The 15668-nt window shown below is 42.0% G+C and overlaps 1 protein-coding gene and 1 long non-coding RNA gene across 6 annotated transcripts in view; both read right to left on the bottom strand.

Moving 5' to 3' along the window:
* Positions 1–959: 959 nt before the first annotated feature.
* LOC121709271 lies at positions 960–4162 on the bottom strand. Of its 2 annotated transcripts, none has more exons than XR_006031887.1 (6): positions 4006–4162; positions 3631–3908; positions 1771–1893; positions 1611–1651; positions 1130–1177; positions 960–1050 (listed from the first exon to the last, which is right to left on the bottom strand). It is a non-coding gene; the product is annotated as an uncharacterized LOC121709271 (long non-coding RNA). The 2 variants fall into 2 exon arrangements; XR_006031886.1 differs by having other exon boundaries at positions 1771–1881.
* A 4823-nt stretch (positions 4163–8985) lies between these two features.
* The window catches only part of camk2a (calcium/calmodulin-dependent protein kinase II alpha), a 38820-nt gene continuing 32137 nt past the window's right edge, over positions 8986–15668 (bottom strand). For 2 of the 4 annotated variants that reach the window (XM_042092366.1, XM_042092368.1), the window contains 4 exons: positions 14150–14225; positions 11519–11613; positions 10535–10776; positions 8986–9987 (listed from right to left, as the gene is read on the bottom strand). In XM_042092366.1, the coding sequence (XP_041948300.1) occupies positions 10544–10776; positions 11519–11613; positions 14150–14225 (404 nt within the window). In that variant the 3' untranslated portion in view covers positions 8986–9987; positions 10535–10543. The remainder of the gene's footprint in view (positions 9988–10534; positions 10777–11518; positions 11614–14149; positions 14226–15668) is intronic. The other 2 variants (XM_042092365.1, XM_042092367.1) reach the window with 1 other exon arrangement.

Below are 15668 nucleotides of genomic sequence, written 5' to 3'. Positions count from 1 at the left end.
ATAACAAAAATGTTGTTATTACATCAGATAAGTGGGTGAATTTATGACATTTTAAAAATGGCATTTGTTATTATTTTTATTTTAAACATGTTTTAATTCAGATTTTACATTTTCAATTTTAGATTTTAAAATGTACAACATTAAGGCTTAGACAAATTAGGATGAATCCATGTTGCTAGCTGGATATTACATACTCAAGACTCCTATGAATATCTCAAAACATCTGATATGTGTAAACTGTCATCATTTAAAAATTAAAATTAGAATCCCTACTAAACTTACCATAAAGCTGAAAAAAAAAAAAAACACAAGCTCATAGTTCATCATTTAATAATATAGTATACTGAAAGTAGACTGAAGACTGCTGCTTCAGTCAGCTGCTGAATGTCTAGCACTTGCATATACCTAAGGTGACATAGTGCTGCCACCTAGTGGTTATAGAAGAGGAGAGCGACAGTTATATCGACGGTTATAACAAAACATGATGCCTACATTTATTCTTTATGGTTGCTTATCTGGACACTGAAGTGTCATGCATGAAGATGATGAAGATGCCAATTATGATGACAATGATGGCGATGATGCCAATTATGATGATGATGATGATGATGATGACGATGATGATGATGACTGTTATACGTACACGTTGTCATCAAACTCGGCAGTCTGTCTCTTTGTGCTTCTTTTTTTTCTTCAGAAATCTCATTGGGATCTAGTGGGAAGAAGAGGAAGACAAGTCAAGCTGTTTTTAAAAGGAGTTATTAAGAACATTGTGTGTGTGTGTGTGTGTGTGTGTGTGTGTGTGTGTGTGTGTGTGTGTGTACATGTGCATATGTGTTTGTGTGTGTGCAGTTGCTTTCATACATGGACTGAACCCCTGAAATGTTCTTGATGTTACCCCATGATGTTATCCCATTTGTAACTGTATTCCATATGCACCATACAACTGAACTTACCATAATGTGAGGAATTTGGATCTAAAGCGGTGTTCTCTGCTGTCGGAGTCTTTCTCAGTAGGTTACCTCTCTTGGTATATATTCTCATTAGCATCTGTTACACATGACCAAGACATTTGAGTAAAACATCAACCGAGAAAAGAGGAAACTAGCAAAATTATAAAAATGCTCACCTTCTTTCCTTGTTGATGGAGTTTTCTTCATTGATTTCACAAACACAACTAGGACATTTAATTGTTTTTATTAAAAGTATGAAGAGTAAAGTATGGTGTACCTATGGGCTATGCACTGTATGATGTAAATCCAAGGGGCAAACATGAGGTTATTAACATTTGGGTGGAAAATAGACAACAGCATTTGTATGCCCTATAGTTGATTTATTATGCCCATATTATGTCGTATGTATTTGAATTCAATTTAATTAAAAATCCTTTTGTGCTTTCATATACATATATTTATGAATTTGTCCTTTATGGTTTCACTTATCATAGTTTGCTATTCTCTACATTTGTCTGTGTAAAGCAAATTGAATTGCCTTGATGTATGAAATGTGTTATATAAATATAGTGTTGCCTAGCTTATAAGGCATTCCATAGGTACATTTCAGACCTATAGGGTTAGGTCTGTTCAGAGTAAGAGAAAGACAATAGTTACCAATACAAAGGATGACAGGACTACAATGGTTGACAAGTGTCCTGGTAAACAAGACACATATCGTGAAATCAATATCTTCACATTTTTGAAGATATGCCATTAAAAGTAAATGTATTATGTTGGATTTGCTTTGAAATTTTTTAATTTTATTTTCTATTACCTCGTCTAGTGGTTTGCTCACATGTCACATGTTCACATGTCACATGTTCACTTCCATTAACGTTGTTGCAAGGCTTGGTCTCACAAAGGTTTAAGGGATCACCTGAAATCACTGAAATGAAGCCTGAGATGAGGTTTGAAATAATTTTGAAGACATTTTCTGGTTAAACAAAAATTCAGTGCTGCTTGAAAGTATGTGAACCCATTGAACTGAACAATTTGGAGTTTTCTGTTGTTTTATCACATTTTTCTTATTTTATCATGACCAGTTTTTATATATGAACTGTCAGGTCAGGTGTGTATATTTATTAATGCATGTAATTGTTTAGAGGGAATTGCATGATAAAACAAAATATCTTGAAACATCATTTATGTATGTAGCCTACAAAAGTAAGTGAATTCTCAGCTGCATTGGTAAAGACAAGTAGGCAATTGATTAATGTAAAACATATTTGGGTGCTGAAATTATCAATTAAGCATACTAATCAAACAGACTTCGGTTGGAAAGGGTTTGAGCAGCCATGATTAAAAGAGAGAGGAAAGCACTGCAGTACCAAGGCATACCAACAGGGATCATCAATGCCAAGAGGAAAGGAGATATCTGAGGACATAAGGAAGAGAGTAGTGACAGCCCATCAGTCTGGGGAAAGCTACAAGACCCTCTCTAAAAGATTGCAGCTCCATGTATCCACTGTAAGACAAATTATTTGCAAATGGAGGGCATTCAACATCACAGTAACATTTCCTAGAGGTGGATGCCCATCAAAAGTATGACCAAGATGCACCAGAAAGATAATAAATTGGGTAAAAGCCAACCCACACATCCCAAGCCATCACCTCTAGAGAGTTACAGACCTAGCATCTGGAATAAATCTACTGTGTGTCTACAATCAGACGGAACTGGCCAATTCAACTTTCAGAGGCCTTCTGGAAGTCCATTATCTGGACTGGTGAGTCCAAAATAGAATTATCTGGTCACAATCCAAAATGTCATGCTCGGAGGAAAGCCAACACTGTATACCAAGAAAAGACCTCCTCTCAACAGTGAAGCATGGTGGTGGAAATGTGGAGGCTGTTTTTCTGCCTCTGGACCTGGACAACTCTATATCATCCAGGAAACCATGAATTCTCCAGCCTATCGACAATTTCTTGAGATGAAGCTAGGGAGGAAATATATTTTACAACAGGACAATGACCCTATAAGCATTCAAGCAAAATTACCAAGGAATGGCTTAAGATAAAGATAATTCATACTCTGGATTAGCCTAGTCCAGACCTCAATTCAATAGAAATGTTTTGGCTAGATCTGAAGCGGGCAGTACATGCCAGTTGACCCTCCAACCTCTCAACTGGCTGAGTTCTGCAAGGAGGAGTAGGCAAAAATCCGCATAACCAGATGTGAGACACTGGTTAATGGGTACAGAAGATGTTTGGTTGAAGTAGTGGTTAGAAAAGGAGGTGCTACAAGAAATTAACTACATGGGTTCACATACCTTCGCAAATGTCATATTTTGGGATTTTGTGAACTAAACCACTTTTGTTGAATACATAATGAAAATATATAACTTTATTTTGTTTCTGTCTATTATTTGAAAGGTCAGCATTACAAATTGGGGTTTGGATGTGCATTAAATAAGGTCATTATTATTTTATTTTTTTGTAAAAAATATTTGACTGAGGGTTCACGAACATTCAAGCAGCACTGTATATATATTTGTTTTTTGTTTTTTATTAATTTTGTGTGTGTGTGTGTGTGTGAAAAAGGGCTGCATTTTCAGAAATCTGGTAAATTGTCACATGTCAGAATAGTAACATCACTCAAGTATGAAAACATAAAAAAAGAATGTTTTGCATAACTTACCTTTGATCGTGAGATTGATTGTTCGCTGTTTTCTCCGTGTTTCTGATCTCTTGAATATCTCAACCTTGTATGAACCAGAATCACTTTTGTGTCCTCTGCATATAATCAGGTCTCCGTGCACTGATCTCACATACTTTCTTGGATTATTTGTCATATTATCTTTTATCAGCAGTTTATCATTAAATGACCACCTCACGCTGTCATCGCCTTTAACACTGATGTTGGGCTGAAGGAATACTGTGTCTCCTAATTCACATTTGATACGTTCTCTGCAATAGCTACAATGGTAAGAGAGAGAGAAAGAGAAGTGTGAACACATAAATCAGCTTACGTGGTTAAGTTATGAAACAAGTGAAAGAGTTTATCATACTGTACCATGATGCACACCGAGATGGAGATATATAATCCACACTGGAGACCAGAACCAAGCTGTCATTGCTCTATATGCTCTGGGGGGAAAGCATGCCAGTATTAAGAACTGGGCTCACGCCGTGTTTCGTCCAAATAGGTAGGACCTCTTCAGATCTCTCTCTCTCTCTCTCTCGCTCTCTTTCTCTCTCTCTCTCTCTCATTACCTTTTTTTGTCTCAGGAAATAACGGTGACGCACATCCTTAAATCAGCCGTAGTGTTAGATATAAAAGTGTCAGTGAACTACAAGGAGGAGGATGACCATCAGTGGTGTAGTCTAGTTAGCTGTGATCAACCCCAAATGTTAATACCTATCCTTGCCTATTTTAAGTGGGTATACTGAGATGGTGATGTTTTTTAAGTGGGTATACTGCGTAGTCCTGCGTATCACGTAGACTACACCACTGATGACCATGATAATGACCATCAGGGTGAAATTGGTGATGATTTATCAAAGCAAAACAAATTTACAGTTTCACAACTTTATATTTATAAGCAAACCACACAAAACACTGACTCTTTCTATTACCTAATGTTAATGTGATTATTAAAGTAAAAAATACAAGCTTACCTTTACATATAAATGTGAACAAACATATATTTGATCTAGTTTATACGAGAGGTGCATGCAGGCATGAAGGAGCTCACTCTTCAAAATACCACATTGTGGTCTCCTGGTGCTGGCCATAGCAGACATGATCAGACTGAACACACAGCACGTTTCCTATACCACTCATGTGCATAACAATAACTATAAGTGCATGAGATCGAAAGAAGCACAGTGCAATGGTTTTCCGTTTTCTTTCTTGTAGCCGGGTATAAATGGTCAGCAGGTTACGAGGTCGTTTCGTCTCTGCTGATGGTGTTAGTGTATCTTTATGACACCCACTCACTTTGGTTGTATGCATTCTGTTTAGTACATATAGTTTTTCCACTTTTGGTGCAGGTACCCGAGTAAAGAGCCTTTCAGTTCCCATCTCTAGAACCGGCAGAAAAGTAGCAAAGCACTCACGATGCTTTTACAGCAAAAGTGTGTTTAACTGAAAGAAGACAGTACAATTTAATAGCATGTAATAACCATTATTATCAGAATGGTTGATTGGCTAGAACAATGTAGAGGTCTGTTTTTGACTCTCACAGTATGCTGTAAGTTCTGTCAAAGGAAGGTGTGTGGTTTCCAGAGATGGGTAATATGGTTTATTCTTGTATGCCAATGTTGTAACATCTGCATAGACTAAGTAGGTGAGATGTGCGGACTGCTTTGTTGTTTCCAATTGCATGCATGTGTACAGCCAAAACAGGATGTGTACACTTCACTCAAATGTATGTTCTTTCCCAACTACAGTCATTTTAACAGAATAAATCATTACTTGCCATCCTCACTGGCTTGTGTGACTACTACTACAACTTCTACAACTTTTGCTGTTTCAGATTCATTGTGGGCACAGCTGTTTCACATCCTTACAGGAGTGCATCTCTACTGCATCTCTCTAGGTATGTATCCCAGGGCCACTTCACAATAATGAAAGCAAGCATGAGGCACTGCCTCTCAGGTAAATCTTCTTTTCATGATCATTTTTATTACGGCTGCCTCATTCTGTCTTTTTTGGGGAGGTGGGCGTGGGGAGGGTGGGGTGGGGTTGAAAGTGTATGGGAACGAAGCTTTGTTTCGGTCAATTTCCCCATCTGCAGTAGGAAGAGTAAACCCACAAACAGTTTCACTTCTACTTCACTTCTTATGATCAATGATGCACTAACCAGAAAACACAGCACTGATGCAAATGCACCTGTTAAACCTCTGAGGAGTTTGTTTATTTGTTTGTTTGTGTGTGTGTGTGTGTGTGTGTGTGTGTGAACAGATAACAATTACAAGCAGTATTCTAACCACCTTTTATTTAAACTGATTTGCGCTCTTTACCAATCATGGGACATATATCACCAGCTGAACTGGTGTAACTCTCTACACAGGAAGTACGACTGAAAATGCAGAGAAAACAAGATGATCCACTTTGAATTGTGGTGGGCGGCACAATGACAAAAGTCAATCAAATTCAACTGAGAAAAGTTGAGAAGTCAACAAATCCAAAGTAATAATTCTAGAAGCACTGAAGTGATGTCTAATTCCGAAGAAAGTCAACATTTAAGGAACACTCACTGATCAAAGAGGAAGGAAGAGACTAGTCCTATCATATACTGTACTTACATCTAGCACAAACATTACACAGCAGGACACCAGTACATTAACCATACAGATTCTTTAGGTTAATACCGAGAGCCATAGGCAGCATTTTGTCATGCAGTGTATCAAATAACACGTCTAAAACCTGAGGAGAGAGTCACACATTCAGGAGTTATTTGTTATCTCAGAGACCCTTCACATAGACAGAAATACTTTTTTTCTGTACAGTATATCAAAGTTTACAGCTCATATAGCAGGCAAAAAAACATATTTTAATTATATGTATATTCCTAAATTATGACAAACACAAACAGAAGCCACGCCAGCTAGATTTTCTACAATGGTCAGTCACACGTGAAAGTGTGTGAAAGCGTAGTAAATGTGGAGCGTCGGGGCCATGCCCAGAATCCGATTTGGCAAGGAAAGAGAGCATGCTTTGCCGTACAGAATGTGAAGTGCCATCGACAGTAAGCAAAGAGCACATGCTCCCATCACCAAGGGAGTGCACAGTCTCTTACACACAAATACACACACAGTCTCTCTCTCTCTCTCTCTCTAACACACACACAGAAATGCACGTATGCACGCACTCAACGCGTGCGCGCACTCACACACACACACACAAATTGCCCTTTCAATAAAAATAAAAAAAGTCACTTTCTCACAAGTCATAGTGTCTCCTATTCTTTCAACTCAACCCTAAACACACACAAACACACACACACACACACACACACACACATAGGCATTAAGGGCTGTAATGACATCATTCAGCTTGTGGTAAGCCATTTTGGTACATGTTCTGTTCCTAATGTGTAACTATAGCAGTTCACATGTTGTCTTCATGGGCAAAGCAGATAACAGATAACGCTTGTAGCAAGTAACTCAGTCTAAGGTGTATAGCTTGTTGGAGTTCAGCCACAATGCTGGAGTTCAGTATTTATTTGATTCACTGGCTTAAAACTAAAGGTAGCTTCTGAAGCTGGTAGCTGATTGATACTGGCCCCATTGAGATCATTATCAACTACTCTTGCTATATGTTCAATTAAAAAATCAATTAAATAAATTATACAGAAAAGTCCTACTTTCAGGCCATAAGTTTATCACAAAATTCATCACAAAATCTCCATAAAAGAGTATGTCCACACAATACATTAGGCAGTGCTTTTATCTACAAATCCTTGCTCAAACAAGACTGAAGTTTCAACTCAGTGAAAGAAAACCACACACCCAAACAGACACACATGCACACACCCACACACACATTTTTAGCCTACAATACAAGATCAACTTCAGCACATGAAAATTGCATGCCTCAACGGGGAGAAAAGGTTACAGTACTTATTTGAGTAAAATATCAAAATGTGTGTTATATACCATGTTCTTAAAGTACAGGAGGTACCTAGGAGTCTAGAGGGGCTACCCACTATGCCCAACTCTGCAAGACATACAAAAAGAAATGATGTAACAGATACTTTTTTGCTGGAAGCTCCAATATTATACAGAGGCAGAAGCTATTTTCACCATGAGGATAAAAAACAAGTATACAATCTTTACTTCAAGTCTTCAAAAGTGGCGTTGGATTCTTTAGTAGTCATTTGCTTCATGTTTCATTGTTGATTGCAATTGTTTACAATGATCAGCTAAGACATTTACTGATTCAACATTGCATGATGTGTCAAGTACATGTGTGCCAAGTTATTTCAAATCCACAAAGTTTTATTTCAAATAAAAACATGTTTCTAGTGAGGGACAATAGTTAAATACTGCAACTCAATGTACAACCTAGAGTTAATTCTAAACACAATATGCCCTGTGGGTTCCTCGCTTTTCTCATACATTCAAAGAAAAAAAAAGATAAATACTATATTTCTCAGATCTTGGTCAACGTCTATATTTTCTATTGTCCACAACCAAGAGAATGAGAACCTAGGGTGTGAACATAATGTTTCACATTCATGCAATATACTGTGGTACTACAAACACAAGGTCAACATATGTATGAATATAGAAATATGGAACTACAAATACCAAAATGAGGCAACACAAGTAGGCAATAGGCAATATAATTTCAAACATCATTTCCAGAGAGTCTACATTTGAAATGACTGAAATCGACTGAAACGTCCTCTGAACAAAAGCACACCTTTATTGCAGAAACCCCGGGAGCAGTGTTGAGCTCAGGAAGTTAAAGCTGCAGTTGGCAAGTCTGACAAATTGAGGGGACTTGGCCAAAATTTTGAATGTTTCAACTCTCATGGCCCTCCCCCACTACCACCGAGCACCCTCTCATCGAGTTTGTGCTCGTCAGTGCGCACCAGACTGCACCAGACTGTGATTGACAGTCAGATCTCACACAGCCCTGCTCTGATTGGACCAGAAGAACCGGGAGCTGTGGATTTTTGCAAAACAAATAACAGGCTCTAGGTGGAGGTAGAAGTGCAGTTTTTTTCTAAAACTGGCTGATTTATGTTGTCGGAGCATAGTGTCGGTTTCAGTGAATATGATCAAAAAGATCTTGCCAACTGCAGCTTTAAATGTGGATCTGGTATCATGTTCACTTTAACCTCCACAAGGCTTCAACCTTTTCTTTTCCCCTTTCAGCAAGGGCTCACCAACTGGGTAAACTGGAAGATCTAAAACAAAGTGCCATGACTTAGAGCCACATTTACACCATATACTGTTTTCAGAAAGCTATGAAGTTACAGTGAGGGCTGAGGTGCATCAAGAGGGCTTGTATTACTCTGAGATAAAATCTTTTTTTTTGTAAGGCTGTTCTGACCGTCTGATAATACAGTGGCTGTGACCCAAGGATAAATAATGTGGTTGTACACAGGCAATTCCACCAAAACGGTCACGTCCATAACGCCAACACAATGCCATGGTATGGTATGGTATGATGTGAATGATGATTACTTGAAATTTGAGCATTCATTCTTCTTGGTTGTAGAACTTACATGAAAAACTTTCACATAATCATTCGCATCATACAAATACCATGGCATTTAGTTGGCGTTATGGACGTGACAGTTTTGCGTGGAATTGCCCACATGTAGGTCATATCAGGTTTTGTGTCAGTGGAAATTCCTCTAAGAAATACTGTATTAGCTTATTAGGGATTTGCTATAGTATAAAACAACTTTATAGTAAAATTCAAAAAATACATTCATTTAAATTTTTTGTTTAATTTCACTGGATACTTATAAGATATTTAATGTGAAGAAAGCTGTACTGGCAGTAATACTACTGATAATATCAAAGTTTTTTTTTTCCATGCTGAGCAGTTATTTGCTTTAAGTAACAAAATGTTGCACCATGTTCCTGCATTCAGAAGACAGCATTTTAAATTCAGCTCTCCGAAAGACCCCAACTGGCAACTCAGCCGTTCCGTTCAAAAAGCTTGTCGTACAGATAGAAAAAGCTTGTCTAGTACATTTCACCTCATGAAATCTCTACCGTGAAAAACAAAAGTAAAATAAAAAAAAAGACATACTTGTCACTGAGACAGCTAGACGCAGACAGATGGGGGGTGCACTGTGCGAGCTGAACTGAGCTGGAGTGGTAGCATGTGTAAACGAGTGCCAGACAGGAGGGATGCAATGCGTGGACGGATGGAGGAATGGAGGAATGGAGGGAGGGTTGGGGGGGGGGGGGGGGGGGCAGGCTTGTCTCTCGTGAGGTGGGCTCCTCTCTTCAGGGGTCCACACACACAGCCAGCAAATCAGCAGCGTCATGAGTCATGGCTCATTCAGGCCCTCCCACAGAGAGGCTGATAGCAGCAGAGAGCGAAAAAAAGAGTTGGATAGAGAGAGAGAGAGTGGGAGGGAGGGAGAGAGAGTGGGAGAGAGAGAGAGAGAGAGAGAGAGAGAGAGAGAGAGTGGGAGGGAGGGAGAGAGAGTGGGAGAGAGAGTGGGAGGGAGGGAGAGAGAGTGGGAGAGAGAGAGAGAGAGAGAGTGGGAGAGAGAGAGAGAGAGAGAGTGGGAGAGAGTGGGAGGGGGAGAGAGAGAGAGAGAGTGGGAGGGAGGGAGAGAGAGTGGGAGAGAGAGAGAGAGAGAGAGAGTGGGAGAGAGTGGGAGGGGGAGAGAGAGAGAGAGAGTGGGAGGGGGAGAGAGAGAGAGATGAGTGATGGGGTGGAGAAAGAAAACAAAGCATTAGTGAGGAACATATAATTGCAATTAGAGAGAAAGAAAATATTTCACTTATATATATATATCAATAATACACGATATTGCATTTCCAATTCCTTGCCACTAGATGGCGCTACGTCGCCATCTCAGGAGTGGCATCAGCGGGCTGAGATGGTCGACGCTTCTCACCTCGTTTGCTTACTTGGTGATGGCGGAGGGTGCCCCTGAGCGGTGGAAGTGGACGATCTGCCATTTGCCGTCCCGGCGGTGCCAGATGCGCGTTTCCTCCGACTGGGCAGTGCGCGGCATGCCGTTGGTATCGATGTACTGGGTGATGCGGATGTAGGCGATGCAGGCGGCCTCCTCCCCGATCAGGTGGATGTGCGGGTTGAGGATGGTGGTGTGCACAGGCTTGCTGTTCTTAGACCACACTACCAAAGAGAGAGAAAAATGACGCAGGTTATTTCATACTTGGCTATGTAACAGGGCTATGAAACACAAAATGGTTCAAAATGGTTAATTCTTCACATTCTGATGCTATTTCTAGGTCATTTTCAACATTATCACAAATTATTTACAGCACTATTCATGCCTGACATTAGGCCTGGCTCCCCTCGATGCAAATTCTTGCTACTGTATAATCAGTCATGATCAATAAGATTATATTATATAAGATTATATCCCCCTTGTGATGGGAGTTCCCACCACCCCCAGTGGTCCCCGTAGGCCCCATTATGCCTGTCCTCACTGCCAGATCACAGAGAGGAACAGAGGCACAGTTCAAACATGGCTGCTAATAAATGACCCAATGAGCCGGAGAGCAGCTGGGCAAATGAGTCCGAAGATGTCTGCGGTCATGGATAACTGGAATCAGAGCTCCCACTAATGAGGCCTGCGGTAAGTCCAGCTCCGTCGCCATCCGCCTCTTCCGCTTCTTCAAGCCACTTTGTTTGTTATCGGACTCTGTCTTATCAATCAGATCGGCCACGGCAGAGATGCACGAGAAAGGCCGGGGACAGATGTCTGATCTCGTTTGACAATATGAAGACAAGATGAGCACAGCGCATAATAATGATATTTCAGTTCAGGGACGCTAATGTGATTGTCTTCGCTCTCTGGGGGGTATAGGGAGGGCTGCTGGAGGGGGGGGTGGGGGCTGGGTGGCCGGCTTACAGTTCTCAAAGTAGAAGCGATGGAAGTCCAGGCCCTCCACCAGGTTTCCCAGAGCCTCTGGCTCGAACGCGGTAACACTGGGATCGCACATCTTCCTGCAGGACAACAGAGGAGAAAGAATGAATTTGACACGGTAGAGAATGCACACGATGCATTTACATACATACATAGGATTTCACATTTACTATGAATTAACATTCAGTATACTAACCTACCGTATAAGTACAACGCAAACAGGATGGCAAATTTGCATTTCACTAATGATGGGAACATTTGCATAAAAGTGCATAACGCTACAAAGACATTCCACAAACGGCAATGTGAGGCGACACACAGCTTTAGAAGTATCATCTCCATCTCCATCAGAAACGAGACTGTATGAGTGAGAGTCTCATGCCGTGTTCAGAACAGACACTCAAGCCCTACATAGCACACTACATTGTGGAAAACTATATAGTGGTCCTACATACAGTAGCACACTACATTGTGGATAACTATATAGTTGCCCTACATAGCACACTACATTGTGGATAACTATATAGTGGTCCTACATAGCACACTACAATGTGGATAACTATACAGTGGTCCTACATAGCACACTACATTGTGGATAACTATATAGTTGCCCTACATAGCACACTACATTGTGGATAACTATATAGTGGTCCTACATAGCACACTACAATGTGGATAACTATACAGTGGTTATTCACTATACTTTACAGTGCACTATGCAGTGAACAAGGGGATGTTGTGAACGCGGCACAGACAGAGAAAAGAGATGGCAGCAAAGGAGCCAGAGGGTTATCTTTGGAGCAGGGACTCACTGACGCAGAGAGCCACAGGCTGACATGGAGGGATGTGTGCAACAGGAGCTCATGTCATATTTTAGGGCTTGTGACTAAGCAGAAGTTTCCATGGCCATGATGGTGGTGGTGGCCACAAAAAAATACTGAGATTCTTTCCAGAGGAACGAAAATGTATCACAATGACTGTAGAAGAATTAACACTCACTTAAACTACGAACCCTGACACATATACACACACACACACACACGCACACACACACATGCTGTACACACATATGCACGCACATGCACACACACACACACACACACACACACACATACACATACACGTGCACACACGTGCACACACACACACAAACACACACACATACACATACACACACACACAGAGAGAGAGACCCAGTGGCCCTGAGGTGGAGGGCTACATTACATTTCCATCTCAGATTTCACTACGAGGCCAAGTCTGTGACAGGACCACCTCAGACTTAACCTATAGAGCAAAGCACACCCAAATGTAAGATGAACCCCTCGAGCAGTGGGCTTTTTTGGAAGGCAGAAATGTGAAGGCACATCAATCCTCTCACACTCCTACACTTCACTAACTTATACTGTGTTATTTGCTTGTGCCAGGAGAAAGTAAATCTCAATGGGTTGGAATTAGAACTAGAACCCTCTGTGACCATTATCGCCGTAAAACTCTCTTGGCAGTATCAGCTTTTGAACTTTTCACACTTGAGGTTTTTTTTTGAGGAGAGAAAGTCCTAAGAGTTCAGAACGTAACCTTTTTAAGAGGACGCCTTTCTGCAGGCAAAATGAGCCAGAGAGGGTTCTTGCATGCTCCCATGGTCCCTGAAATATAGCAGCAACAGCCTTTTGTTAATGGACCCCTGACTGCTCCCATCAGTGCACTTTAAAACTAACTGTCTGGATGTGCCTATCCCCTGTTCTCTCATTCCTCAACAAAAAGACTTTGGGGGCTGGCGGAATATGTGGGACTTGTGACCTCACCATAACCCATTGCCAATCAGCAGAAGGGATGCAGCTGGTAACACACTGTGTGCTAACGAGCAAGCTATCTGAGGTTCTGACCAAAAGGAGAAATCAGCGATTGTGTCCAACTGTGTGGACAAGCCAACACCTAAGCCGGATCTAAAACAGGCTCTGGTTATAGATTAGGCTACAGAACCTCCATGTTGTCTGTTCTTTATCTAGTCTATTCTAACGGGGATATTTTAACACAACAAGCAGTGTCACAAATCACCACCCAGCGTATTACCAGATGACTGACGGCTATGACAGCCTCTCTGCTGAGCGGGTAAATGGTATTAGCAGGAGGGATTTCAGAGGCATTTCCACCATTCCTACGGTCCTCTGAGGGCCCTATATCATGCTTAAGTCCACTCCCTCCTCCACCGAGCGGAATATTCTTGGGCCTTTACACAAAGGCATGCAAGATGTTAAGAGGTTTTCAAAAGAGCACTTGAGAGTCCCCCCCGACCCCACCCCTGGGTATTTCTCCTTGCCATCTGCGATTGAAATGTAAATTGTGCAGATCTAAAGGACCATTACATCAGACTTTTCCTCCATTAGTGGAATGTGTCACCAAGCTGACTCGAGGAGAATTACCAAAATGAGGCAGGTAAAGAAGCGATTCAATTCAATTGCACATCAGTCAAGAGCAGAAGCAAGTAAAATCCATTAGGCTTGGCTGGTGAGGGGGAATAAAATAGGGGCATTCTAATCCACCTGAGATTTGCAATGGGGAAGTGTAAAAAGTACTAGGAATCTATTACTGGAAAAAGAACAAGACTTTGCCACTTACGTGTAGCTCTCAAAGTCCCCATTGCTGATGGCTTCGATGAGCTGCTCCGTCACCTTGATGATCTCCTGTTTCCTCACTAGAACACACACACACACACACACACACACACACACACACACACACACACACACACACACACACACACACACACACACACACACACACACACAATGCTCCTCTAATGAGAGCTAAACTATGACAATGACGAATGCTACTGCAGTGAAATTCATTAGCCTCTAAATATTGTGTGCAAAAGCACACACACTGGGATACTTATTGCTTTAACCACACCAAGGCACCCCACAGACATTTATTCAGCTTGTGAATCGATAGGCTTGATTCCTGCAAATGACATTTCACTGCGCACAAATGCAACATTATCTCTGCATGGCTACCGGGGCCACCTGATCAAGTGCAGGGGAGTTAAACTGCACTTGAGTCATACCTTCACACATACTGACTCACTCAGCATTGTGTGTCTATGGGCGGCAAAGGAGAAAGTGGGAGACAAGGGAGTGAATGTGTGTGTGAGTGTGTGTGTGTGTGTGTGAGTGTGTGTGTGTCTGTGTGTGTGTGTGCATATGTGTTGGTGTGTCTGTGTGTGTGAGTGTGTGTGTGTGTGTCTGTGTGTGTGTGTGCATATGTGTTGGTGTGTCTGTGTGTGTGTGTGTGTGTGTGTAACAGGGGGGGAGGCAGAGGACAGAGATAGAGAGACAGAGAAAGAAAGAGAGACACACACAAAGAGAGAGCAAAAGAGAAAGAGAAAGAAAAAGGGAAAGAAAAAGAGAGAGAGAGAGAGAGAGAGAGCAGCATTGTGCGGCGCGGTGTATTGAGAGTGCGGGGGCCGCTGGCTGCCCACACTCTGCGCTGACAGCGCCAGCAGAAAGAGAGCTCTCCTCTCCTCTCCTCTCCTCCCACCCAGGCCTGCTTTTATGGAGAAGTTGGAGAAGCAAGGTCAGGCCCTCCACAAGCGGCCGAGGGCAGCGCTCTCCCGCGACCACAGCCTCCCTGCTGCACTCCTCTCCACCGGCTCTCCCCCCTCAATTACACTGAATCACAATGAGCGAGAACCACACACACACACGCGCACACACACACACACACCCACACACACAAACACGCGCGCACACACACACACACACCCCCCACACACACACACGCGCGCACACACACACACACACACACGTCACCTCGGCAGAGGGGGACTTCACACTAGCGGTGTGCGGTGGCCCTTTTGTCTTCCCCATCACAGTAGAACGCAGTTGAAGTCAGTGCTGTTTCTCTCCCGCCTCCTCTTCCTCCTTCAGCCTTGCCCTCGTTTCACCCTCGTCCCATGCCTCCCCCACACTCCTTTTCTCTCTTTTTTTCTCTTCTGATTTACTCTTCTGTGAGCCGTAACACCTTCAAACACCACCACCACCACTGGTATCTCTCTCTCTCTCTCTCTCTCTCTCTCACCCCCCACGCACTGCCTCCCACACACACACACACACACACACACACACACACACACAACATC

The sequence above is a fragment of the Alosa sapidissima genome, chromosome 5, assembly GCF_018492685.1.
Source record: "Alosa sapidissima isolate fAloSap1 chromosome 5, fAloSap1.pri, whole genome shotgun sequence".
NCBI lineage: Eukaryota > Metazoa > Chordata > Actinopteri > Clupeiformes > Clupeidae > Alosa > Alosa sapidissima.
This window is presented reverse-complemented; position numbering and strand designations above follow the sequence as displayed.